The sequence below is a fragment of the Lampetra fluviatilis genome, chromosome 42, assembly GCF_964198595.1.
Source record: "Lampetra fluviatilis chromosome 42, kcLamFluv1.1, whole genome shotgun sequence".
Lineage (NCBI taxonomy): Eukaryota > Metazoa > Chordata > Hyperoartia > Petromyzontiformes > Petromyzontidae > Lampetra > Lampetra fluviatilis.
In genome coordinates this window covers 817,239-841,859 of record NC_136316.1, presented here as the reverse complement: position 1 = coordinate 841,859, position 24,621 = coordinate 817,239, and the positions used below count along the sequence as shown (strand labels likewise).

Genomic DNA, 24,621 nt, shown 5'->3' with positions numbered 1-24,621 from the left:
AGCGTGGGGTGAGAGAGAGAGCGTGGGGTGAGTGAGAGAGCGTGGGGTGAGAGAGAGAGCGTGGGGTGAGAGAGAGCGTGGGGTGAGAGAGAGGGCGTGGGGTGAGAGAGAGAGCGTGGGGTGAGAGAGAGAGCGTGGGGTGAGAGAGAGAGAGAGCGTGGGGTGAGAGAGGGAGCGTGGGGTGAGAGAGGGAGCGTGGGGTGAGAGAGAGAGCGTGGGGTGAGAGAGAGAGCGTGGGGTGAGAGAGAGAGAGAGCGTGGGGTGAGAGAGAGAGAGCGTGGGGTGAGTGAGAGAGCGTGGGGTGAGAGAGAGCGTGGGGTGAGAGAGAGAGCGTGGGGTGAGAGAGAGAGCGTGGGGTGAGAGAGAGAGCGTGGGGTGAGAGAGAGAGCGTGGGGTGAGTGAGAGAGCGTGGGGTGAGAGAGAGAGCGTGGGTGAGAGAGAGCGTGGGGTGAGAGAGAGGGCGTGGGGTGAGAGAGAGAGCGTGGGGTGAGAGAGAGAGCGTGGGGTGAGAGAGAGAGAGAGCGTGGGGTGAGAGAGAGAGCGTGGGGTGAGAGAGGGAGCGTGGGGTGAGAGAGAGAGCGTGGGGTGAGAGAGAGAGCGTGGGGTGAGAGAGAGCGTGGGGTGAGAGAGGGAGCGTGGGGTGAGAGAGGGAGCGTGGGGTGAGAGAGAGAGCGTGGGGTGAGAGAGAGAGAGAGAGCGTGCGGTGAGGGCGCCCTCTGGTGTTGGTGAAGGTTGCCGACACTGCGGGAGCCCGTGGTCCCAGGTTCCACGAGGCATTCATGATTTATGATTCCTCGTGCTCACCCGGGAAAGCCTCGCCGAGTCTCAGGGCCTTGTCAGGGGAGTCTTGCCAATCATTTCGTCGTGGAGCGGGTAGGGGGTTTGTTGTTGCTGCTGCTGCTGCTGTGTGCGACGCCAAATGAGTGATTTGCAGGTAACATGTTTTCAGCACTGCGATGTTGTTTAGCCCAATTTGCAGTTACATTGTGTGGTAGAGCTATGGGAGGAAACTGGAGAACCCAGAGGAAACCCATGCAAGAACACAAACTCCTTACACTCACTCAAAGACAAAGGCTCTGGAAGCAAGTGCTGTGAGCGAGCAGCGCCTATGAAGACCCACATGGCATCACGCCCGACTGCCTTTCTCACCATTTGCTGATATTTACACATCGCACCACGAACTCATCTGAGGCTGAGTCGACCTAGGGGGAGACCCAGGAGCTGTTGGCCGTTAGCGGGGAATCGAACTCGGGTGTCCGGTGTTCATAGCGCGGCACGGCAACCACTGCGCCACCGCTCTCTTCACACTCAACGCTCAGTCACACGCAGAACAGGGGAGCGGTTGGGGGGCAGACACGGACACTCCACGCACAAAGGCGTTCGAGTCGGGGGAATCGAACCCAGGCTCTTCTTGCTGCGAGGCGCGAGACGTTAAAGCCGCGCCTACCGCAGGGGGGGGGGGGTCGGAATCTCCCCCAGTGAGCCCGAGATCTCCCCCAGTGAGCCCGAGATCTCCCCCAGTGAGCCCGAGATCTCCCCCAGTGAACCCGAGATCTCCCCCAGTGAGCCCGAGATCTCCCCCAGTGAGCCCGAGATCTCCCCCAGTGAGCCCGAGATCTCCCCCAGTGAGCCCGAGATCTCCCCCAGTGAGCCCGAGATCTCCCCCAGTGAGCCCGAGATCTCCCCCAGTGAGCCCGAGATCTCCCCCAGTGAGCCCGAGATCTCCCCCAGTGAGCCCGAGATCTCCCCCAGTGAGCCCGAGCAGAACGGGGAGAGGTGGGGGAAGCCGCAGTGCGCTCCGGGGCTGCTGCTCCACGCTGCTGCGCCACGCTGGGTCTGGGCCGACGGAGACGTCCCGTGGGCATCGCTCGCCCCCTCCGCCGGCGATTGTCGGGCGCCACGGTGGCGAGATGTTAATGGACTCGCCTGGTGTACAGCAAGTCGTGGGTTCGATCCCGACCCTGACGCCTGCTGCTGTAGATTCGGAGATCTCCCCCGTGGTCGTGTGGGTTTTTCTCCGGGTCCTCCGGATTTCCCCTCCACATTTAGAATCCACATCACCACGCGTCTACAGTATTTAGCTTCTGCTATAAATGTCCACGCGATACGCCACTTCGTTGGGCTATCATTTGTGGCCAGGTCGCTTCTGAAAAAAAGAGCAATAACAGCTCCGTTGGGGGCCTTACCTGGTCAAATAATCAATAAAAACGTGTTCAGCGAGTTTAGATGCGAAGTCACGTGGGGTTCTCGAAGTCACGTGGGGTTCCCGCTCCCCCAGGTGAGGGAGCTCGACGAGAGCCAGCGGCCTCCTGCAGCACGAGGGGGCAGCGTGCCCCCCCCCACACCCCCATCACCACCACCACCAACCCACACACCCCCACCACCACCAACCCACACACCCCCCCACACCCCCACCACCACCAACCCACACACCCCCCCACACCCCCACCACCACCACCACCAACCCACACACCCCACCACACCCTCACCAACTCCACCCCCACCACCACCACCCCACACACCCTCACCACCACCACCCCACACACCCTCACCACCTCCACCCCCACCACCACCACCCCACACACCCTCACCACCACCACCCCACACACCCTCACCACCTCCACCCCCACCCCACACACCCCCCCCCCACACCCTCACCACCTCCACCCCCACCATCCAACCCCCCCCACACACCCCCCACACCCTCACCACCACCCCCCACACCTCCCCCACACCCTCACCACCTCCACCCCCACCACCACCACCCCACACACCCCCCCACACACCCTCACCACCACCACCCCCCACACACCCTCACCAACTCCACCCCCCCCGCGCGGACAGCGAGACAGACGCCGAGACAGCGACGGTGCCTGGCACAGAGGTGTTTATTTACGTGTAAAGGGTTTTTGTATACAAAGAGGAGAGGCGACCACACGTGCGTCCGTGCGGGGGGTGCAGGGGGACGGGGGGGAGGAGGCGGCTTGTGCCGCGCAAGTGCTGTAGGGAGGGGCAGGGGGGGTGAAGGTCAAGTGATGACCCCCCCCAGACTCCGTGGTTTAGGGGCCCGGTAGGGGGAGGGAGGGCGGGGGGGGAGGGAGGGCGGGGGGGTCTCTGGCTGCCGGCACAAGGGGGCGCCTGACTCTGCGTGAAGACAAAAAACACAGGCTGGGGGGCAGACAGCAACATCACTCACACACATACACGCACATACACACTCACATACTCACATACACACACACTCAACATACACACTCATACATACACACACATACACACAACCGCCATTCATCACTAAGTAGAAGTGACGTCACCACGGCGCTTGTGCCGGCCTCCGTGCACTTTAAGGCCACGTGAAGTGTCGAACGCCCGCTGGCAGGTCACGGGACAGACCCAGGTGACACGGGTCGACTGAGATGGCTGGCCGATGCACCACCTGTGCCCCCTACTGTGCTAACCATGCTGTGTTTTAGCTGCCCGGCGCTCCGCTCGTTGTTGTGAGCACTGCTCCTGCCTCCAACTTGCCAGTAGCGTCCTTCACGAGCCTCCTCCACAGAGGCCGATCTTGACACGACTGGTACCAGTCATCGGCCAGTCCACTCAGCTCCACGTCCTCCTGTACCACATCACTCCATCTCTCCTCTAGCCCGTGCCGCGCCCATTTAGCCCCCTCTATCTGGCCGAACAAAAGCTGTTTAGGCATGCGGTGGCTGGGCATGCGGGCTACATGACCCAGCCAACGCAGCCTTGCCTGCCGCTCACCGATGGGACTTTGTCCAGATCTTTCATTGATCTGCGAGCTCCTCACACAATCCAGTCTGGTTAAACCAAAGGATGGACGGTAGACAGGTCAGCCTCAATGTTTCTTACTGGCGGAGATGTTCCATTGGAGGGGGGGGTAGTCAAAGTTTTGCAAGCACAGAAAAGGGAGGGAATGACCGTGGCCGAAAAGACCCGGAGCTTCGTGCGGAGCGACAGACCAGGTAGCTTCCACAAAGCAATGCGCAGCTGATGAAAAGATGCCGCTTGACTGATTCGGAGTGAGACCTCTGCTGTAAAACCAGAGCGAGTCATAAGCACACTGCCCAAGTATGGAAAATTCTCCACTCTCTCCGCAATTTCCCCAACATCAATGGGGAGTTGAGGGGGTGGAGTGTTTTATGGCACAAAATACCGTACAATAACATAAACACTCACATACGCACAAAATACACACAACACGCACACACATATATACACACACACGTGCGCATATATACACACAACGCGCACGCGCATACACACAAATACACAAACAACATGCACGCGCATACACAAAACAAAGACAAAGATCTCCCGTGTCAGACTGTAAGGACAAGTGCTGTTAGCGAGCACCTATGAAGGCCAAAACGGTACAAAGGGGGTGGGTGGCCAGCACCACGCCCGACCGCCTTTGTCTCCCCAGTGGCGATGTTTACACACCACTCCAGGTAGTCATTTGAGACTGAGTCAACCTAGGGGAGGCCCAGGACCGGTTCAGATAATCGTCACTGCACTGATGTTGGCCGTGAGCGGGAATCGAACCCGGGTTGCCGGGTTCATAGCGCAGCGCGCTAACCGCTACACTACTCCCCACCATACACACATACACACACACGCATATACACACAATCAACCACTATCCGTTAAGCTTCCACAGATATGGAATTCCGCACTCACTCCCAGACGCATTCAACAACCCGACACAGGCTGCCCGCCGGCTGTGGAGAACCCGCGGGGAACGACAGCGAGAGGGGGAGACACACGAGGACTCGAATGGGGCTCCAGCAGCAAAATAACTCCGGGTTCAACACCAGACCCAGGGTTCAGACACCCACCCACCCACCCGGGCGTGGACACAAAGACGCGTCCCTGGGTTGGGATGCAGCTCAGACCCAGGCCTGACACCACCACCACCACCACCGTCGCCATCGCCATCGTCACAGCTTCTTCTTCTTCGAACCTCTCTCTCCGTATTCCGTGTGAGCAAGTCGAGATGAGCAGAGCTCCCGCTGAACTCTGCCTCGTGCCCTCGGCTCACCATGGCCAGCTCCAGGAAGAGGCCGTGAGGTGGCAGGCTTTTGCTTGTGGATCCTGGTCCATCTGGAGCCAAAGTCCGGGTCGCGTGTTGTTCACTGCACCGGCAGTCTGTAGTGGGGGGGGGGGGTACGCTGCTGCTGCCTGTGCTGCGGCGATGAAGAAACCCCGGCGCGGAGCCAGTCCACTGGGAGCCGGACTACCCCGGTCCCCCCGGCACGGCCGGTACCGCATCGTCAGTGCATTGGTCATTCGCGTCCGCCGTGAAACGGCTCCGTCCCGCCTCTTCCCGAGAGCCTCCGAGCGGGGCGCGAGCGGGTGAGGGGGGGGGGCTTGTCAATCCAAGAGGGGGGGGGGGCTGTGTAATTCATGGGGGAGGGGGGGGGGGTGTCGCTGGTTTCCAGTGATTATTTGTGGCTCAAATAAGCGCTCTTCATGCAAGTGGAACAACAAAAAACCCACAAAGTTGTGAAAAATGAATCGGTCCGACGGACACGAGAATACCTCTTGTACCCCACTCCGGAGGCGTCTCTCCCGTGCCCATCGTGCTCTCGTCCCCTCACGCCGGCACGCCGCCTCAGAGTGCTGGGTTAGGCCGAGCGAAGGCTCCAGCCTCTCACGCGGGTACCCAGCAAGGCCTGTGTGAGCACTCCCTCACCGCTAACCCTACCCGACAATCCTACTGCTAATCATAACCCTAGCCGCTAATCCTAACCGCTAACCCTACTGCTAATCATAACCCTAACCGTTAATCCTAACCGCTAACCCTACTGCTAATCATAACCCTAGCCGCTAATCATAACCCTAACCTAGCCATGACCACAACTTACCCCTGCCAACATCCCACGCTCCAACTCTAAACTCTAACTCCAGCCCTGGGCAAATCACAGCCCTAAGCCCCGAGCTCTAAACCCTCACCTTGAGCCCTAGGCCAAGGTGGCTAGTCCAATGTTAGTCTGCTCAGCGAGAGGGTGATGGACTCATCCCGTGCGAGCCAAGGGGGGCAGCACGGGGTCCGGTCAGAGACCGGCGCCGGCCTCCTCCACTCGGCTCCGGCGGCCACAGCTCCACACGCCGATGGACGCCAACGCTCGCCACGGGTGGACGTATCGACCTCGGCGGTGGACGTGGCCCCCACCCCCCTAGCGATGGACGCCGCGTGGTGACCTCTTATCTGGCGGCCGCGTCAGCTGCGACGGCGCTGTCACCGCCGCCGCCGCACGTATCGATCGCCGTGGGAGCCTCCCGCTCTTTCCCCCTCCTCTTGCCCCCCCCCCGCCCGCTCACAACGACTCGGCAGAATCTTGCCATCGGCGTGCGCGTCCGTCGGGAGGCGGCGCGTCCGGGGAGCGCGCGGAGACAAATAAATAATCGCTCCCCGTGGCGAGAGGGCTTCCCCCTCCGCCGCCCGTCGACCCCCGCGCCCCTCCTCCCCGCCACCGTCGATCGGGCGCCCCGGGGCCCCGGCGGAACGGCTTGGCGCGGTCGGCGCCGCCGGCGCGGGCCCTCACTTGACGGCGTGGTGCTCGGCGGCGTGAGAGGCGCAGTAGAACTTCTTGTGAGCGATGAAGTTGGACAAGCTACTGAACTGGATGTCGCACAGGCGGCAGTACTTGCCGCCGCCGCCGTTCGCCAGCGCCGGCGGCTCGGCCGCCGCCTTGCCCGGCGCGTGCGGGGGGCCGAGCGCCGGCGCCGGCGAGCCGCCCCGCCCGGCCGGGGCTGGGCGCGGGCTGGGCGCGAGCGGTCCGGGCGAGGCGGCGGCGCCGGCGATCGCGGGCCCCTCCGCGGCGCCGTCCGCGTCGTCTCCCGCGGCCCCGTCCGCGCCGCGTCCCGGCGGCGTGGGCGACCGCGAGCCGCGGGCCTCGGGCGGCGGCCCCGGCGTGGCGGCCCCGTGGTGCCGGCGCCGGTGCTCCTCCATGCCGTCGCCCGAGCCGCAGGCGTAGGCGCAGTACGGGCACAGCGCCGGCTTCGTCTCGGCGAGCGGCGCGAGGCCCGGGAAGCGAGCCAGGTCCGTCGGGACCTCCGGGCACAGCAGGCAACCGTGCGCTCCTCCTCCTCCTCCCGACGCCGCCGCCGGCGTTCCCCGCGGCGCGGTTCTGCCGGCCGGAGCGGCGACGACCGAGTTCAGAGCGAACGGTAGGACCGGCACGCCGGGGCCCAATGGGGACGCGCCGTTGCCGGTCAGCAGCGCGGCCGCCAGCGGCGGCGGTCCGCCGGGCGTGGCGGCGGCCGCCGGCTGCCGGGCGGTGGTGGCGGAACAGTAGTAGCGCTTGTGCGCCAGGTAGTTCTCGAGGCGGCTGAACGTGATCTGGCACGACGCGCACTTATGGTAGTCGCTGAGCCGGGCGGGCGTCTCCGGCGAGCGTTGCGGAGCCGCGGGCTGCTCCGCCGGCGCCGCCGTCTTTCTGCTCAGGTCCATGGGGGCGTCGGCGTCCTGCGGCGGAGGCGGCGATGGGTACGGGGATCGGCGGGCGACGCCGGCGCTCCCCGCCGCCCCGTGGGCGCCGACCCCCGGGGCGGCGGCGGAGGCGGTGGACCGCGGGGGGCTGCAGGATGAGGAGGCGGTGGAGGCTGCCGGCGACGTGGAGGACGAGCAGGAGGACGGAGTCCGCTCCTCTCGGCGCCGCTTAGCCGCGTCCTCGCCGGGCGGGCTGGCCGCGTCCGCGAGCCTCCTGCCGCCCGGCGCCGCCTCGGGGTGCGCGGCGCCGCACACCCGCCGCCTCTTGCGCGTTCGCTGCTGCTGCTGCTGGTTCTGCGAGACGGCCACGACCGTCGCCGCCGCTGGCGCCACGGCGGCCGCGGCCCGTCCGCCGTGGGCCTGCCGCTTGGGCGGGGGGTCGTGCCGCGTGGCGCAGTAGTAGCGCTTGTGCACGGCGTAGTTCTCGCGCCGGCTGAACGTGATGTTGCAGGCGTCGCACGTCGTCCGCGCGGGGTCATCGGCGGCCGTGTCCGCCCCGGAGGGGGGCGACCCCTCGGGGCCCCTCCCCTCGTCCCCCGATGCCCGCGCCGGCTCCTCCGCCCGCTCCGCCTTGATCGCCTTCGCCGGGGCGGGGGCGACGCCGCCTCCGTCCGCGACCGCCGGCGCCGACTGCCGGGCGGGCACCGTCGGGCTGGGGGAGCCGCTCTTGTCGGCGGGGGAGCAGTGCGCCGGCTTGCCGGCTTGCCGGCCCGGCCTGTCCCTCGCCGTGCCGTTCCCCACGGGCTGCTGCTGGCGCTGCTGCCTGTAGGCGCAGTAGAGCTGCTTGTGCACCATGAAGTTGTCGAGGCTGCTGAAGCTGATGTTGCACTCGACGCACGTCACGCCCCCGCCGGCCCCGCGGGCCGCGAAGAAGGGGCCGCCAGCGGCGGCGGCGGCGATGGCGCCCGGATGGGTCTGCGCCGGGAAAGCGACGGACGCCTGCCGCTGCAGGCGGTGGTGCGCCAACTCCGAAATGCGCGCCAGCATCTCCGAGGCCTGCGCGTCCGTGGTCTGTAGGTGCGGCATGAAGAAGTAGTGAGGCGGGAAGACGGAGGCCAGGGCGACGCCGCCGCTCGGCCCCTTGGCCTGCTGCTGCACCGGCGACGCCACCGGCTGCGGACTCAGCGGCTCCAGCTTCACGGTGGGGATGGCTGACGGGGACGAGCGGGACGGCGCTCGCGCACAATCGTCCTCCGCGTCGCTGCCTTTAGGCGTCGCCCCCGCCTCCCTCTTCACCACGCGGATGGCGCCGGTCGCTGTATCGGCTCCGCCGCCGCCCGTTTGAGCGTCCCAGGCGCGCCGGTTCACGTCGTCCGCGAGCCGACTTTCCTCCGCGCCCTCCTCCTCTTCCTCGTCGCCGCGCCTTCGCTTAAACCCGCGACCCGCTTCGTCTCCCGCGAACCCGGCGCCGCCCTCGTGGCCGGCGCCGTCTCTGTTGCCTTCGCCTCGTCCCCCTCCGCTGGTGCCCGCCGCCCGCCGGTCCACGCCCGGCGTTCCCCGCCGAGCCTCGTCGTCGCCGCCGCCGCGCATCGTCCCGCGGTCTGGCACCGCGCAGCCGGGGGTCGCGAGGAGGCCGACCCCGGGGTCGCCGGGGTCGCCGAGGTCGCCGGCCCCCGCATGGGGGTCAGGCCGGCCCGGATCGCCCGTGGCCGGCGGCGTGGCCGGAGGGCGCGGCTGAGGCCGGAAGCCGGCGCTCGGCGACGCGGGACGAGGGGAGGGGCCCTTGATCTTCCATTCCGCTTCCACCGCCCCTGCGGGGGGGAAAACAGCGCGGCGGGGGGGGGGGGGTTCAGTACCGGCCATCGCACTCCTGCCCGCTGGGGGGGCGTGGAAATGACCTCACTCTCGACCACCGCGCTCCATTATTGCTGCCAAGCGCCGTGTTCTCCAGAGAGTGAGATGCACATCAAATCTACGCGCCTGGTGTCAGTTCTACACGGATCTGGGGTCCCAACGCGCAGATACCAGATTATAAGCCGCAACCTCCCCCCCCGGCCAGGCTTTTGCCGGGTAGGGCAACGTGCGTCTTAGACTCCGGAGAACTCGGTGGAGACGTCGCTAATGAACCCCCGGCCGTTATTCATTTCCTTGGTTGGGAAATCCGCAACATCAGACCACGCCAGCGGAATCTACCCGTTCGTAGGCCTGTGCCAATGTACCCCACCTAAAGCCGCGCGGGGATGGCTGCCACTTGGGGTCCCCTAGGCCAGACCGCAGCAGGGCAAGCGGTTGGGGTGGGATGCGACGTGCGGCGCTTTGAGAACCGCGGCCTCCCACGTGGCGCAATTCCCCACCCCTGCCCGATTACACGACGCGCTTCGCAAACCACACGCTCGCCGGCCGATGGACACGACAACCGCAACCGACTGCCGTGGAAAACAAACACAAGTAGACACGACGCCACGAGATAAACAGTCCCGTCTCCTCGCTCGGCCCGCGCGTGTCCTGGTTTACGGGGAACCAAATTTCCCGCTGGGGACGTCGTGGCGGGGACGGGAGAAATCCACGCAGGCGTGCGGGGAGGAGCGGAGAGGTGGGATTCCGCAAACGAGTGGGACGAGTGTGGCGGGGGAGGACCGGAAAAAGCAACTCGGAGGCCGGCGAGAGAACGTGGCGGGCGAGCGTGCCGCGATTGGGCTGGGCGGGGGCAGGAGGGTAGCCTCCACGAGTCTGATGACCAAGTGGAAGAGCAGATGGTGAGAGACCGTTCGGGTATATATCTATGGGTCTCTGTGTGAGTCTATGGGTCTCTGTGTGAGTCTATGGGTCTCTGTGTGAGTCTATGGGTCTCTGTGTGAGTCTATGGGTCTCTGTGTGAGTCTATGGGTCTCTGTGTGAGTCTATGGGTCTCTGTATGTGAGTCTATGGGTCTCTGTGTGTAAGTCTATGGGTCTCTGTGTGCGAGTCTATGGGTCTCTGTGTGCGAGTCTATGGGTCTCTGTGTGTGAGTCTATGGGTCTCTGTGTGTGAGTCTATGGGTCTCTGTGTGCGAGTCTACGCTGCTCACCTGCGCCGGGGTCGGAGTCCCTGTGTTGGCCGGGGCCCACGGAGGGCGGCGTCCCCGGGGGGCAGCTCCCAGTGGCCGGGGTGACCCGGGCAGGGGCGGCCGGGGATGTGGCGGTAGGCGGGGTCGCGGGCGGGGTCGCGAGCGGGGTCACGGGCGGGGTCACGGGCGGGGTCACGGGCGGGGTCGCGGGCGGGGTCGCGGGCGGGGTCGCGGCCGGCGGCGAGCGGCCGGGAGAGCAGAGGGGGCTGCACGCAGGGGAAGGCGCGTGCGTCCCCACGTGCGTGCCCACGTGCGTGCCCACGTGCGAAGCTGCTGGCGAGCGAGCGGGGGAGGGCTCCGCCTTGCGTGTGGCGGCGGGCACAGACGCGTGCGTGGGCGAGCGGCTGGGCGCGTGTGTGGGCGTGTGCGTGGGCGTGTGAGCGGGCGCGTGAGCGGGCACGTGCGTGGGCGGGTGCGTAGGCGTGTGCACGGGCGTGTGAGCGGGCGCGCCCGCGTGCACGTGCGTGGGCGTGTGAGCGGGCGTGTGCACGGTCGTGGGCGTGTGCGTGGGCGCGCCCGCGTGGGTTCCCCCGTGCGTGGGCGACGTGGGGGGACTGCCCCCGTCGGAGGCCGCTCTGCCTCCTCCCGTCTTGTTGCGCCCGGCGCAGTAGTAGGTGAGGTGCGCCTGCAGGTTGCGCTCGTTGCGGTACCAGATCCCGCAGAACTTGCACGGGAAGAGGTCTTCTGCAGAGCCACAAACCACACACAGCAGTGTCACCACCACCACAAACCACACACAGCAGTGTCACCACCAAAACCACCACGAACCCAGCCAATCGCAGCCCTGCACTCCCAGTTTCTGTGTGCGGTGTAATTTTTGCAAATTTTAACCATCGCACACGATGGCCTAATCTGGTTGAACGTCCTCACGAAAATCTGAAATGCTTGCTTGCGAAGCAGATGGCGCGCAGGGCACTTCTGTTTTAGAGCGAACCGACGTCGTGGCGGAGACGCGAGAAGCCACGCAGGCGTGCGGGAGAGAGCCGAGAGGTGGGATTCCGCAAACGTGTGGGACGAGTGTGACGGGGAGCACCGGGGTAAAGCGAGAGAACGTGGCGGGCGAGCGTGCCGGAGATGCGATTGGACAGGGCGGGGGGAGGAGTGGCGGTTGCCGAGATGGGCTTCAGAGCGGTCTCCACGAGTCTGACGGCCAAGTGGAGGAGACTGTCCAGGCAGGAGTGGCCGTGGACGGCGGGCGGCGAAATGCGCCGCCGCTCGTGCCGCCCCGACCTCGGTCGGTGCGCGGAGCTCCGTTCTCCGCCGTGCACAAGGGCCGCTGCCCGAAACGTTGGCCAATTACTCGCTCTGTTGGCTTGTCGGGAGGCGGTGCGAGTGCCGACCGCGGTGGATTTGTTGACGACTCGGCTTTGCGGGTGGCCCCTTCCCGTGACCTCTCGTATCCACTCACTCGGAGGCGACGTGGGAAGGTTCACAGAACGGGGTGAAGAGGCACAAGTGACTCCTATTGGGGGTTGTTTCACAGCCAATGGCCGACCAGGCTGAGACCATCAACTCGCTACGCGGTGTCATGACGGGCAGCCGAAATGCGGATTCACGCCCAGGCAATCGGCGGTGCTGGCTCGGCGTTTCCGACACGGCCACTATGAATCCCACATTTCCCGGCCGCACTTAAAAATGTTTTAATAGGTGCTAGACACGCGGGTGGGTGGATGAGCGAAGGAGTGGGTGAGCGAGTGGGTAGGTTAGTGAGTGGGTGAGTGAGTGAGTGGGTGAGTTAGTGGGTGGTTGAGCTACTGGGTGGGTGAGCTAGTAGGTGGGCGGGTGGGTGGGTGGGCGAGTGATTGGGTTAATAGTTGAGTGAGTGAGTGGCCGAACGAGTGAGCGGGTGAGCGAATTCGTGGTGCGGGGCGCGTACTGTTGATGATGGCGGTGGGCATCAGCGATGCCAGGCAGGCCTGCTGGGGCAGCAGCACCACCGTGTGCGGCGCGCGCAGCTCAGGGTATGACGCCGGTGCCGCCGCCACCACCGCAGCCTCCACGGGCGGCCTCACGGTGGGCCCCCCGTCCCACGCGCCGTTGCCGGTCGGACCCCCGCGGGCCCCGCCGAACCGGTAGCTCACGAGCTCCTCTCCGCCGGCTACGGCTCGCGTCAGAGAGCACCACAGCTGCCCTCCTGTGCGGACACACACGGGTAACACCAGGTTACACGCGGGTAACACCAGGTTACACGTGGGCACACGCGGGTACACGAGGGTACACGCTCAACTCGTGACGAGCAGCAGTAATTTGAATTTACACAGAGGAGAAATGGGACCTCATCACATGACGCTTCACAAAGAGCCACATTCGGGTCGGGGTGAGGGGTCGGGGTGAGGGGTTGGGGTGAGGGGTCGGGGTGAGGGGTCGGGGTGAGGGGTCGGGGTGTGGGGTCGGGGTGAGGGGTTGGGAAGGAGGGGTCACGGCACGTGGGTTGTTTTGGAAGTGGATTCTCATGCCCGGAGGCGTCGCTGTCATGGCCCAGGTGTCCGCTGACAAAGAGGCCCTCCTCTCACCTGTGACGGCCGTGACGCCGACTCATGGTGTCGCGACACAGATTCACCGCCCCCCTCCCCCCCTTCCCAAGAGAGATGCCGTGGCACGGCCAGCCACCGTGACAATTAACCGCGGACCCGGCTCTTCGTTACGGAGGGGACCACGGTTTACAGAGGAGGGGGGGGGGCACGAGCTGTTGACTCGGGCCGAGCATTATCAGCGAGCGGAGCGTTTAACCCCTGGCCTCCTCCCTCTGCGCGCTGGGATACGTGATCCACTTATCAGCATCTCCCGCTGCTGGCTCATCGCAACGGCATCCACTTGCTCTCTCCTCCCACTCACACAAACCAAAGAGATTTGTCTCCTGCCCTACAGCAGGTCCCGCTCCTCTCCCTCCCTACTCTCCCTCCCTGCCTCCTCCATCTCCTACACCATGCTCCCCCCCTCCCCTCCCCTCCCTCCACTGCTCCCCGTCTAGCTCATCTCCCCTCTCTACCCTGGGAGAATAATTCTCAGTGCAAATTCACCAGCGTGGGCGTGAGAGTCAAGGGAGGGTGAGGGTTGGGCAGGGTGAGGGTCACGGGGGGGAGGGGGTGCCGTTAACACTTGTTCACGTGCACGAGTCGCCCCCCCCCCTCCCCCTCCTCCTACAGCCTGGGGCCTTCGCAGATTAAACGCTGGCTGAGGCCACCCAGGCTGGTGTCTCCTTGCGCCCCGCCACTCGCCGCTGCCTCTCCCTCAGGGCAAGGGTCAGAGGTTAGGGTTAGGATGAGAGTTTGGGTTAAGATTTGGTTTAGGATTAGGGGTAGAGTTTAGGGTTACTGGTAAGAGTCAGAGTTAGGGAAAAGGTTAGAGATCAGAGTAAGGGTTAGACATTAGGTTTCGGTTTGAGGCTAGGGTTTGGGTTTGAGGTTGGGGTTTGAGGCTAGGCTTTGAGGTTAGGGTTTGGGCTATGGTGAGGGTTTGAGGCTAGGGTTTGGGTTTGAGGCTAGGGTTTGGGTTTGAGGTTGGGGTTTGAGGCTAGGCTTTGAGGTTAGGGTTTGGGCTATGGTGAGGGTTTGAGGCTAGGGTTTGGGTTTGAGGCTAGGGTTTGGGTTTGAGGCTAGGGTTTGGGTTTGAGGTTGGGGTTTGAGGCTAGGCTTTGAGGTTAGGGTTTGGGCTTGAGGTGAGGGTTTTGGTTCGAGGCTAGGGTTTGTGTTTGAGGCTAGGGTTTGGGTTTGAGGCTAGGGTTTGGGCTTGAGGTTGGGGTTTGAGGTTAGGGTTTGGGTTCAAGGCTAGGGTTGGGGTTTGAGGTTGGGGTTTGAGGCTAGGGTTTGGGTTCAAGGCTAGGGTTGGGGTTTGAGGCTAGGGTTTGGGTTCAAGGTGAGGGTTTGGGTTCAAGGCGAGGGTTTGGGTTTCAGGCGAGGGTTTGGGTTAGGGAGCTGCTGTGGGCGCGCTGTGGAGGGTGGAGCGCGCGTTGGTCCGCGCTGCTCGCTCGCCGGCTATCGCTCGCGACAGCCGGCCAAAGAAAACGAACAACGCTTGGAGAGAAAACAGTGAAAAAATCCTCGTAACGACTCCGGTTTACAACTCGGAGCGCCCCCTCTTACAAGAGCAGCTTAGGCTTATCCGCGTCAAATCAAGGAAACAGGAGTGAACCTCTTAGTCCGGAAAGCGCTGAATTCAGCGCACAATTCCAGTCACTCTCTGTGTTTGTTTTGGAACGGATGCAGCAGCAGAAACTTCAGACTCAAGCTCCGCTTATCGCCGCTGGGAAACGTGCCCTGCCGCCGCAGCGGCTTAGGTATCGCAAGCCGGAGCGCGGTGTGCTGCGGGCACAATAACACCACGCCGCGCCACGCAGTGCCACACCGCGCCACACCGCTCGGACGAAGGGGGTAAAGGAGAAGCGCTGCAATTCCCTGCTCACGTCTCCGCTAGCGGAGCGGCCTGCACTACAGGGAGCTCTAGGGGGCCCCTCTAGAGAGTAGTGTTTCACCAACTCTTTTCATTCCCCGCCATGGGAACGTGGAATTTCCACCACTGGCTCAGGGCTATGAACAGACGATGAGCACCGAGCTCATTTGAGCAGCAGCAGATCACTTTGATTCTCACTTCCACGTTTGCCAGACTGCCTTGGAAGAGGTGGCAGTTCCCAGACTTTACCCCACCGCACGCGGCTTGCTGGGCGGCTATCTGTGGTGTGACCCATTTACACCGCTGGGGGGATGCAGCCTGCCCCATTGCTACAACTGTCGCGCCGGGAGATCAAAATCTGGACTGCAAGTCCAGCGCGCTCCTCACCCGTGGCGGCGTGCAATTGGCGAGTGAGAAATGCCGATGAGACGCTGAATGTCGAAAACCGTTGCCTGGGTTGCACCAAGACGACCGAAACTCCCAGAAGGCGGCGGTGGCTGATGGGCTGTGTACAGAAACACTTTTATTGTTCTAGGTATGGAGGATCAGATATTCTTTACGATTTACTTCTATTTTTATTTTGCCAGATAAGGCCCCACTGAGTTATCTTGCCTCTTTTTCAGAAGCGACCTGGCCCCAAACGACAGCTCAACGAAGTGGCTTCTCATCATCACGTGGGAATGTATGGCAGCCAACGCATGTTGATTCTAAACGTGGAGGGCCTGGAGATAAATCCACACAACCACAGGGAGAGAGAACATTCAAACTTCAAATTCACAACAGGCGTCAGGGTCGGCATTGGACCCACGACCTCCTGTATACCAGGCGAGGTAGATAACATCTCCTAGCCACCGTGGCACCCCACGCATGCGAAGGAGGAGAATCGCCCGCTCAGTTATTTTGTTTTAACGAATGCGGCACCTGGCAGGTGGAAGGAGGCGATGACGGCACTGGCCACGATGACCTCTTGACCCCGACACAGGGTACATTGTACGTTTTCCCGTCATGCCCCCCCCAGTGATTAAAAAAGTGTACATTAGACTTCACCCCCTCGGGTCGTGATGAACGTTGATAATGTCTCAACGATTCCAGCCCCAGAGATCCGCGATCGTTGCCGCTGCTGCGTTATCAGGGCCCGGCCCTCGTGCTAGCGCAGCAGACAGCTCTCAAAACAAACACCCTCCTCTCCCTTCCTCCCTTCCTCCCTTCCTCCAGCCCTCCAGCCCTCCTCCCTCACTATGACAGACACGGAAAACAAGAGTCCTTTGAAAGTGAGAAAGGAAGGGGATTGTGGGAGGGGGCGGAGGAGGGTGGGTGGGGCGGGGGGAGGGGAGGGGGTGCTCCATGGTGGGAGGAGGGGGCTGCCGGGTCACGTGACGTGCGGGACCGACCTTTCCCGAAGACGACGCAGTTGCTCCGCTCCTCCGCGTCCGTGACCTCGAGCGCGCGGAGCCAGCAGTCGCCCGGCACCGGCAGGCGCGCCAGCGCCGCCCGCTGCACACCGCACGCGAGACAAAGATCCACCCCCCCGTGTAGTTGACGCACACTGCACACTGCACACCACACCACCACCACTACCACCCACTACCACCCACACCGCCACCACCACTATGACCCACTATCACCGCCACTACCGTCCACTATCGCAACTGCCGCCAACCCCTTAAGCACCGCCACAACCAACACCAACACCACCACCAGCACCACCACCAGCACCACCACCGCCTCCGCCACCAACAACAAGATCACTGCCACTCCAGCAGCCACCATGTATGTTTGTATGTTGAACGTCTTTTGCACTGTACGTAGCCAACCGTGCTAATCGGAGGTGCAGGGAAGGACAACAAACGAAACACAAACATCAGTTCTAAAGAAATTAGTTTTTAACCACCACCACTTTTGTACTTTCGGGGTCCCTGATCCTCTGCTCACAGTCAATGAGGACCTTCATGATGGTGGGCAGGCACGCGTAAAGCTGCATTTGCTGTTCACCTAGGGGTGCGACAGGGATGTCCTCTGGCTGCCACATTATTTAACTTATTTTCTGCCTCCGTAATTTGAGACACTTTCTATGGCTGTACCGGAGGAGTTTCCATCTGGCACAGGTACATCTGGTACAGGTACATCCGATTCCGGGGTGCGGTCCAGGAATGGCTCCCAAAATGGCCGATGATTGGTAGTATAATGACTGGTCACTCTCAGACAGAATGGTGACGACTCTGCTGCTGAACCTGACACGTGCTACTTCGGGATGGGAGCCTGACCATCAGTCTCACAAAACAAAGCACCTGCCTCGGGACTTCATGTCATCAAATACTCCACCCCACGAGTGAGGGGGGCAATTATGGAGGGAAGTTTCTGAACACGGGCAGTGTGATTATGACAAACTCCGGTTTGGAAGCGGAGATCTCGCTCCGAATCAGTCGAGCGGCATTGTCTCTTCATCAGCCGCCTAACGCCGCCGCGTCGAAGCTGGCCGGCCTGTCGCTCCGCACGAAGCTCCTGGGTCGTCTCGGCCGCGGTTATGCCCTTCCTTCCCTGTGCACGCAAAACGTGGACTCCTTTTAAAGGAACCATCACCACCTTCGCCGCCACCGCTGCCACGACCACCACCGTCAGTGGGAGGGTCGGGCAGAGTGGGCGGAGCGGGCAGAGTGGGCGGAGCGAGATGCATTAGTGCAGCGAGAGATGACGCCACAGACCTGTTGCTCTGAGGAAATGTTTTTGATGTTTCTTACGGAGATGATTTTGTGTCCGTGGCGGCACGTGCGTGTGTGTGTGCCTGTGCGAGTGTGGGAGTGTGTACGTGAGTGTGGTATGTATGTGTGGGTGGAGCGGTAGTGTAGCGGTTAACGGTCAACACCAGTGACAATTATCTGAACCGGTCCTGGGCCTCCCCTAGGTCGACTCAGCCTCAAATGAGTACCTGGTGCGGTGTGTAAACATCGCCACTGGGGAGACAAAGGCGGTCGGGCGTGGTGCTGGCCACCCACCCCCTCGTGTGACGTGCCGGCCTTCATAGGTGCTCGCAAACACCACTTGCCCCTACAGTATGTTAAGGCTATACGGGGATCTTTGTCTTTGTATGTATGTGTGTGGTCGACTCGCCACTGCCTGTTCTACGAACGCAGTGACGAGAGTTTTATTCTCGCTCATGGCCAACACCAGTGACGATTATATGCACCGGTCCTGGGCCTCCCCTAGGTCGACTTAACCTCAAGTGAGTACCTGGTGTGGTGTGTAAACATCACCACTGGGGAGACAAAGGCGGACGGAGATAGTAGCCGGTCTTAATAGGTGCTCGCTAACAGCACTTGCAAAAGCTATACAGAGGACCTTTGTCTTTGTACGTGTGTGTGTCTCATGCTTTCTCTCCTCTCTCTCCGCACCCCACCTTTAGTTCAGTGGGAGGAGAGGGGAGCCCTTATCAGCTGGTGTGGTACCAAGGCCACCCCCCCACCCACACCCCACCTCTGCCTGCCTCCCTGCCCCCCCCTCCTAAATTCCCTCTGATTTCCACCACACCCCTCCGCCCACCTAACACCCCCCCCCCCCCCCTTTACTCCGTAGCTCCATTCTGAATTCCCATGAGCGAAGACTCCTCCTGCTCCTCCCCCTCCTCGGTCCCGTGACTCTGACCACAGCGCTGCATCGCTCTCCTCAAGGTCTGCTCGCCGGTTCTCAACGCTGCCCGGGTTCCACGACTCCAGACGCGGCGACGCGCCAGCCACGTACCGATAGCGCCGACGCCTTCGGACGGCCTTGGACAGACCCCGTGAGCCAGACCCCGTGAGCCAGACCCCGTGAGCCAGACCCCGTTAGTCAGACCCCGTTAGTCAGACCCCGTTAGCCAGACCCCGTGAGCCAGACCCCGTGAGCCAGACCCCGTTAGTCAGACCCCGTTAGTCAGACCCCGTGAGCCAGACCCCGTTAGTCAGACCCCGTTAGCCAGACCCCGTGAGCCAGACCCCGTGAGCCAGACCCCGTGAGCCAGACCCCGTTAGTCAGACCCCGTTAGTCAGACCCCGTGAGCCAGACCCCGTGAGCCAGACCCCGTGAGCCAGACCCCGTGAGCCAGACCCCGTGAGCCAGACCCCGTGAGCCAGACCCCGTTAGCCAGACCCCATGAGCCAGACCACGGCGATCAGACCCGACTATCGGACCCCGGTAGTCGGCAGGACCCCGCCAAGGGGACCCTGCCGGCGTGGCGGACGTGTGAGCCCCCTGCGCTGGCCATGACGAACTCCAGACCCCGGCGGGCAGGCGGACGGACCGTCCCGTCTCCCTCGTTATCGGCCACATTTATCCCTATCTACCCCCCCCCCGCAACCCGCCACCACCGCTCCGAAGCCAAATCAGAATAATAGAATGAAATAATTGATAGCGGCCGGGCAGAGTTAGTCACAGAGAGATCCGCGCGGGCCTCCACTCCCCCCCCGCCCTCGCAAACTTCCAGCCGCGCCCACGACGCGGATTCCTCGCCGCTCCTCCCCTCTCCGTGCCGAGCGCCCCGCCGCCACCGCCGCCGCGGCGGGGCGACGCACGGACAACTCGGCGGGAATGAGCGAGGGGTCGCGTGGACAGCGAGAGATTCTGCGAGCGTTTTTTTTTCGGGGGGGGGGCGGTCGCTGCTTAGATCGGGTGAGCGGGGGTAACAGACACAAACGACAAAAACACGCAGATTTATTTATCTATGGCTGATGCGACGCTCTCCCTCCCTCTCTCTCCAGCCCGCCCGCCACGAGCCAGCACCCGGCTATCACCGTGAGAAGGGCCACAGTTGTAATGATAACTCCAGCGCGGCTATCCAGTGGAAAAGATTACGGAGGAATCGCATTCTTGGCACGAAAGGGAGACACACAACGAAAGGGAGAGCGAGACAGAGAGCCCCCTCCCTCTACCCCCCGCCCCCCCCCGCAGGTCGGCCCCGTCACCCCGCGCGGCACGCTCGCGGGGTTACAGCTGCGCTGCGTCTCGTGCCAACTCGGTCTGCGCTCGGGACTCGCACCGCGGGGATCGGACCGCCGCCTCCATCGAGCAGAGATCTATACACACGGCCCTGGGGGGCCCTGGGGGGCCCCGGGGAGCCCTGGGGGGGCCCCGGGGGGGCTGGCTCGGCCGTGATTGAGACTCAACGAGTCTCGTGGGTGCCAGACGAGTCTGTTATATCTACAGAGTGTTACACCACCACACTGTGCATCACAACAACACTCACCCACTCACTCACCCATCCACCAACTCCCCCACTCGTCCACTCACCGCAATGCAGGTCACAACACTTCTTTCTCTGCTCATTCCCTCACACTGCTCCACTCTGGAATTCCCTCCTCCCATCATCGTCTCTCTCTTCTCAGGTTCTTATAACAACCTCACTCAAATCAAGAAATGTGTTACACTCTAACGAATTACACCTTCAAGGGTGCTGATTGTTGCTGGCTGCTTGGCATTCTGGGCCAGTCCTCAGCAACCGTCATCAAGAAACAAACACACACAACCACACACACACCTACAACTACACACACACAACTACACACACACACAACTACACACACACACAACTGCACACACACACAACCACATAGAGACAGAACCCCAAACACACCGCCAGACGGACACGCGGCCACACGGACACAATGCCATAGTCGCGCACACGTGCCACACGGACACAATACCACACCCCACACACACGTGCGGGGTGTGGGTGCAGGCAGTCACCTCCGTGCCGTCGCCCCCATGCCCCCCGTGCCCCCCGTGTCGCATGACCCCAGGGTAGGGCCCCCACGTGACCCCCGGCAGCAGCTGGCGCCGACTGCGAACGCGGCACCGCTCCAGCGGAACCTCGCTGGCGCTCAGCTCCTCTGCAGACAGAGACACGGCGGTCGTTAGTGCTCAACTCATCCGCATCTCATGGATACCTGGAGACAGACCTGGGGGAGACACAGGGGGGAGACATGGGGAGAAGGAGACACGGCAGCACGGAGACATGGGGGAGCCAAGGCGCCACTCCCATAACGGACCACGCTTTATTAGATAAATATCAAGGCAGACATTAAAAAAGCAGTGTGTGTCACTCCCAATGCATTTCTTAACTTAGCCGTGGTGCACGCACGCTCGTTCACGTGACTTGCACGCTCGCGCGTTCACGTGAGGCATTCGCACGCTCGTTCACGTGACGTGCACGCACGCTCGTTCACGTGACGTGCACGCACGCTCGTTCACGTGACGTGCACGCACGCTCGTTCACGTGACGTGCACGCAAGCTCGTTCACGTGACGTGCTCGCTCATTCACGTGAGGCGTTCCCGAGCTCGTTCACCCGGCACAGCCTCGCCGAGTCTCAGGACGAGTTTCAGGAGAGTCCTGCCCAGTTTTCGCCGAAGGGGCACCGTTGCTGCTGCGTGTGATCCCAACCGAGTGAACTGCAGATGATGTTTGGCACTGGGGTGTGTGGCCAATGCCGGCTACACCGTGTGTGTGTCTGAGAGAGTCACTCATTCGTTAGTGCGGTAACTATAGATAGTAGATTTTTCTCTCATTGTATACAATTCTTTACACTTGAATATTAATGTGGCGACGACGACGCTTTGAGTGGCAGATTTGTACCCAAAAATTAAATTGTCTCGACGAACCTCTACCCTCCTCCAGAACGGAGTTGCCGTGGCACGGCCCGAGAGGGCAACCAGGGGACCTCCACCGAGGAGATGGGGCGAGGGATTCCGCCCGTGCGCCGGTGTTAGATGGGTCGTCACATTGCAAGCCTGCGAGAGGTGGCAGCAGCTTGGGGAGGCCGTCATCCAGCAGTGGTTGGATCGTGGCTGCTGATGATGAGCGCCATGACGACGACGACGACGAGAGGCCACTGTTGCCTGCGATTTTACACGCAGCTGTTGCTGTGACCCTCGCTCTGCGATTGGATGCCATCAGTCAAGTGACATCTCAACATTCATCCACTTGAGGCATTGGCTAATCATCTTCTTGCTTACAGCCCGGCAAAGCCAGTGGTGGCAATTCCACGTTCCGATGGCAGGGGCCAGTCTATCTACAGGACAACCACTGTTGAGTTCCCCACAGATTGGTACCTATTTTATCGACCCCAGTGGGATGACGGGTCGAGTCACAGACGAGTGACCTCTCACCCCCTGTGGGGGTCCTGACCCCTGCTCGACCACACAGGCAATCGCAGCACTTGTCACGTGACCCGCAGCAGCAGTGCTGCTGTGTTTGTTTAAACTGCGGGGGGCTGCGGGGGCTGCGGGGGGCTGCCCCCCCCCGCCCCACCCCCCCACCCCCCCCACTCCCCCACCCCCCCCACTCCCCCCCCCCCTCCACCGTCTCAAGTGACGTCCCTCTTCCCTTTCAACCGTGGTGAGAAGCAACCACCACCCTCCCCGGCAGCTGCGACGCACAGACGTCACCCGCACCTAGCCTGGCACGCACGCCCACCCGTGACCTCGTGCTCACGTGCAGACCCAACATCAGGGGCCACTGATGGTCCAGCGCCGACTCCCTCCAGTCGCTCACCGGCGGTCCGTCGCCTCCTTATCGCTCGCCTATCGCTACTGCCATGGTGACCGTTCCTGTGCATGTCAATCATTGATTCCTCCACGCATTTTGAGGACTCGGTCGTGATCAGACACCGAGAGTGTCGCCTTATCCACCGTACGGTGTTCAACCACCACACTGCAGGTCACAACACCACCCACTCACCCACTCACCCACTCACTCACCGTCTCACACACTCACCCGCCTACTCACTCACCCACTCACCCGCCTACTCACTCACCCACCCACTAACTCACACACTTCTTCCCTTGCACTGCTCCTCTCCACGTTGGAATTCCCTCCCTCCCATCATCGCCGTCTCTTCTCCCCAAGTTAGCACTTCGTTGTTTTTCGAGAGAGCGCCCATTACACCCGGGGCATCTCAAAGCGCCTCACAACCTCGCTCCATCTATTACGCACTTCGACAGAGCGCCGCTCGTTCCTGCCCTGCTCGGCGTACAGATGCGGCCCGCTCTCGGCAACTGCGCTAATGCGCCCGCGGGCGCGAGCTGAAACGGCGCGTGTCCCGGACGGGACGCAGGAGGAGGGACGTGTTTGTTTAATACCAGGGGTGTCTGCGCAGAACCATCGTCTCAAAACACCACGCAGATAAAGTCTGCGCAAGCGGCAGGCGAGCACACATTGTCAAAACAGAGATTAGCTCGCCATGGCGACGAGGCGAGCAGCCGCAGATGCCTGGCGCGGCCCGCCACCAACTTAAACACACGGGCACTACCGCCACCACCGCCATCACAACCACCGTCACCGCCAACAGCGGAAACGCAGGCACCACCTGAAACAAAGCCTCCACACGACCACAACAAATACGACCAACGCCGCGACCACCACAAACACCACCACCACAGCAACCACCACCACAAACACCACCGCCACCACCACCACAGCAACCACCACCACAAACACCACCGCCACCACCACCACAGCAACCACCACCACAAACACCACCGCCACCACCACCACAGCAACCACCACCACAGCAACCACCCGCCACTACACCTGAACCCACACGCACGGCAACGCCACCGAACGGTGAGCGTCGACTCGTTCTGACTCCCCCCCCACCCCCCACATCCTGCGATGTCGCTCCACCATCCGGCTGCCCCTTTCCTTTCCCCCCCTCCCCACCGCCCCCCTCCCCACCGCCCCCCCTCCCCACCGCCCCCCTCCCCACCGCCCCCCATCCCCACCGCCCCCCCTCCCCACCGCCCCCCATCCCCACCGCCCCCCCTCCCCACCGCCCCCCATCCCCACCGCCCCCCCTCCCCACCGCCCCCCTCCCCACCGCCCCCCATCCCCACCGCCCCCCCTCCCCACCGCCCCCCATCCCCACCGCCCCCCCTCCCCACCGCCCCCCTCCCCACCGCCCCCCCTCCCCACCGCCCCCCATCCCCACCGCCCCCCCTCCCCACCGCCCCCCCTCCCCACCGCCCCCCTCCCCACCGCCCCCCCTCCCCACCGCCCCCCATCCCCACCGCCCCCCCTCCCCACCGCCCCCCCTCCCCACCGCCCCCCATCCCCACCGCCCCCCTCCCCACCGCCCCCCTCCCCACCGCCCCCCCTCCCCACCGCCCCCCATCCCCACCGCCCCCCCTCCCCACCGCCCCCCCTCCCCACCGCCCCCCCTCCCCACCGCCCCCCCTCCCCACCGCCCCCCCTCCCCACCGCCCCCCATCCCCACCGCCCCCCCTCCCCACCGCCCCCCCTCCCCACCGCCCCCCTCCCCACCGCCCCCCCTCCCCACCGCCCCCCCTCCCCACCGCCCCCCATCCCCACCGCCCCCCCTCCCCACCGCCCCCCCTCCCCACCGCCCCCCCTCCCCACCGCCCCCCTCCCCACCGCCCCCCCTCCCCACCGCCCCCCCCTCCCCACCGCCCCCCATCCCCACCGCCCCCCCTCCCCACCGCCCCCCATCCCCACCGACCCCCCCTCCCCACCGCCCCCCCTCCCCACCGCCCCCCATCCCCACCGCCCCCCCTCCCCACCGCCCCCCATCCCCACCGACCCCCCCTCCCCACCGTCCCCCCTCCCCACCGCCCCCCATCCCCACCGCCCCCCATCCCCACCGCCCCCCATCCCCACCGCCCCCCATCCCCACCGCCCCCCCTCCCCAC

General features: G+C 63.5%; 1 protein-coding gene across 2 annotated transcripts in view; it reads right to left on the bottom strand.

The window, feature by feature from the left end:
• Positions 1-4,135: 4,135 nt before the first annotated feature.
• LOC144946771 (zinc finger protein ZFPM1-like) overlaps positions 4,136-24,621 on the bottom strand; it is a 34,612-nt gene continuing 14,126 nt past the window's right edge. Inside the window, exons 1-5 of one of the 2 annotated variants that reach the window (XM_078875935.1) lie at positions 20,664-20,722; positions 16,340-16,442; positions 12,436-12,693; positions 10,521-11,243; positions 4,136-9,264 (exon numbers count right to left, since the gene is read on the bottom strand). In XM_078875935.1, coding sequence (XP_078732061.1) covers positions 6,563-9,264; positions 10,521-11,243; positions 12,436-12,693; positions 16,340-16,442; positions 20,664-20,708 — 3,831 coding nt within the window. In that variant the 5' untranslated portion in view covers positions 20,709-20,722 and the 3' untranslated portion in view covers positions 4,136-6,562. Of the gene's footprint in view, positions 9,265-10,520; positions 11,244-12,435; positions 12,694-16,339; positions 16,443-20,663; positions 20,723-24,621 lie in introns of those variants that run through there. The other variant, XM_078875936.1, reaches the window with a different exon arrangement.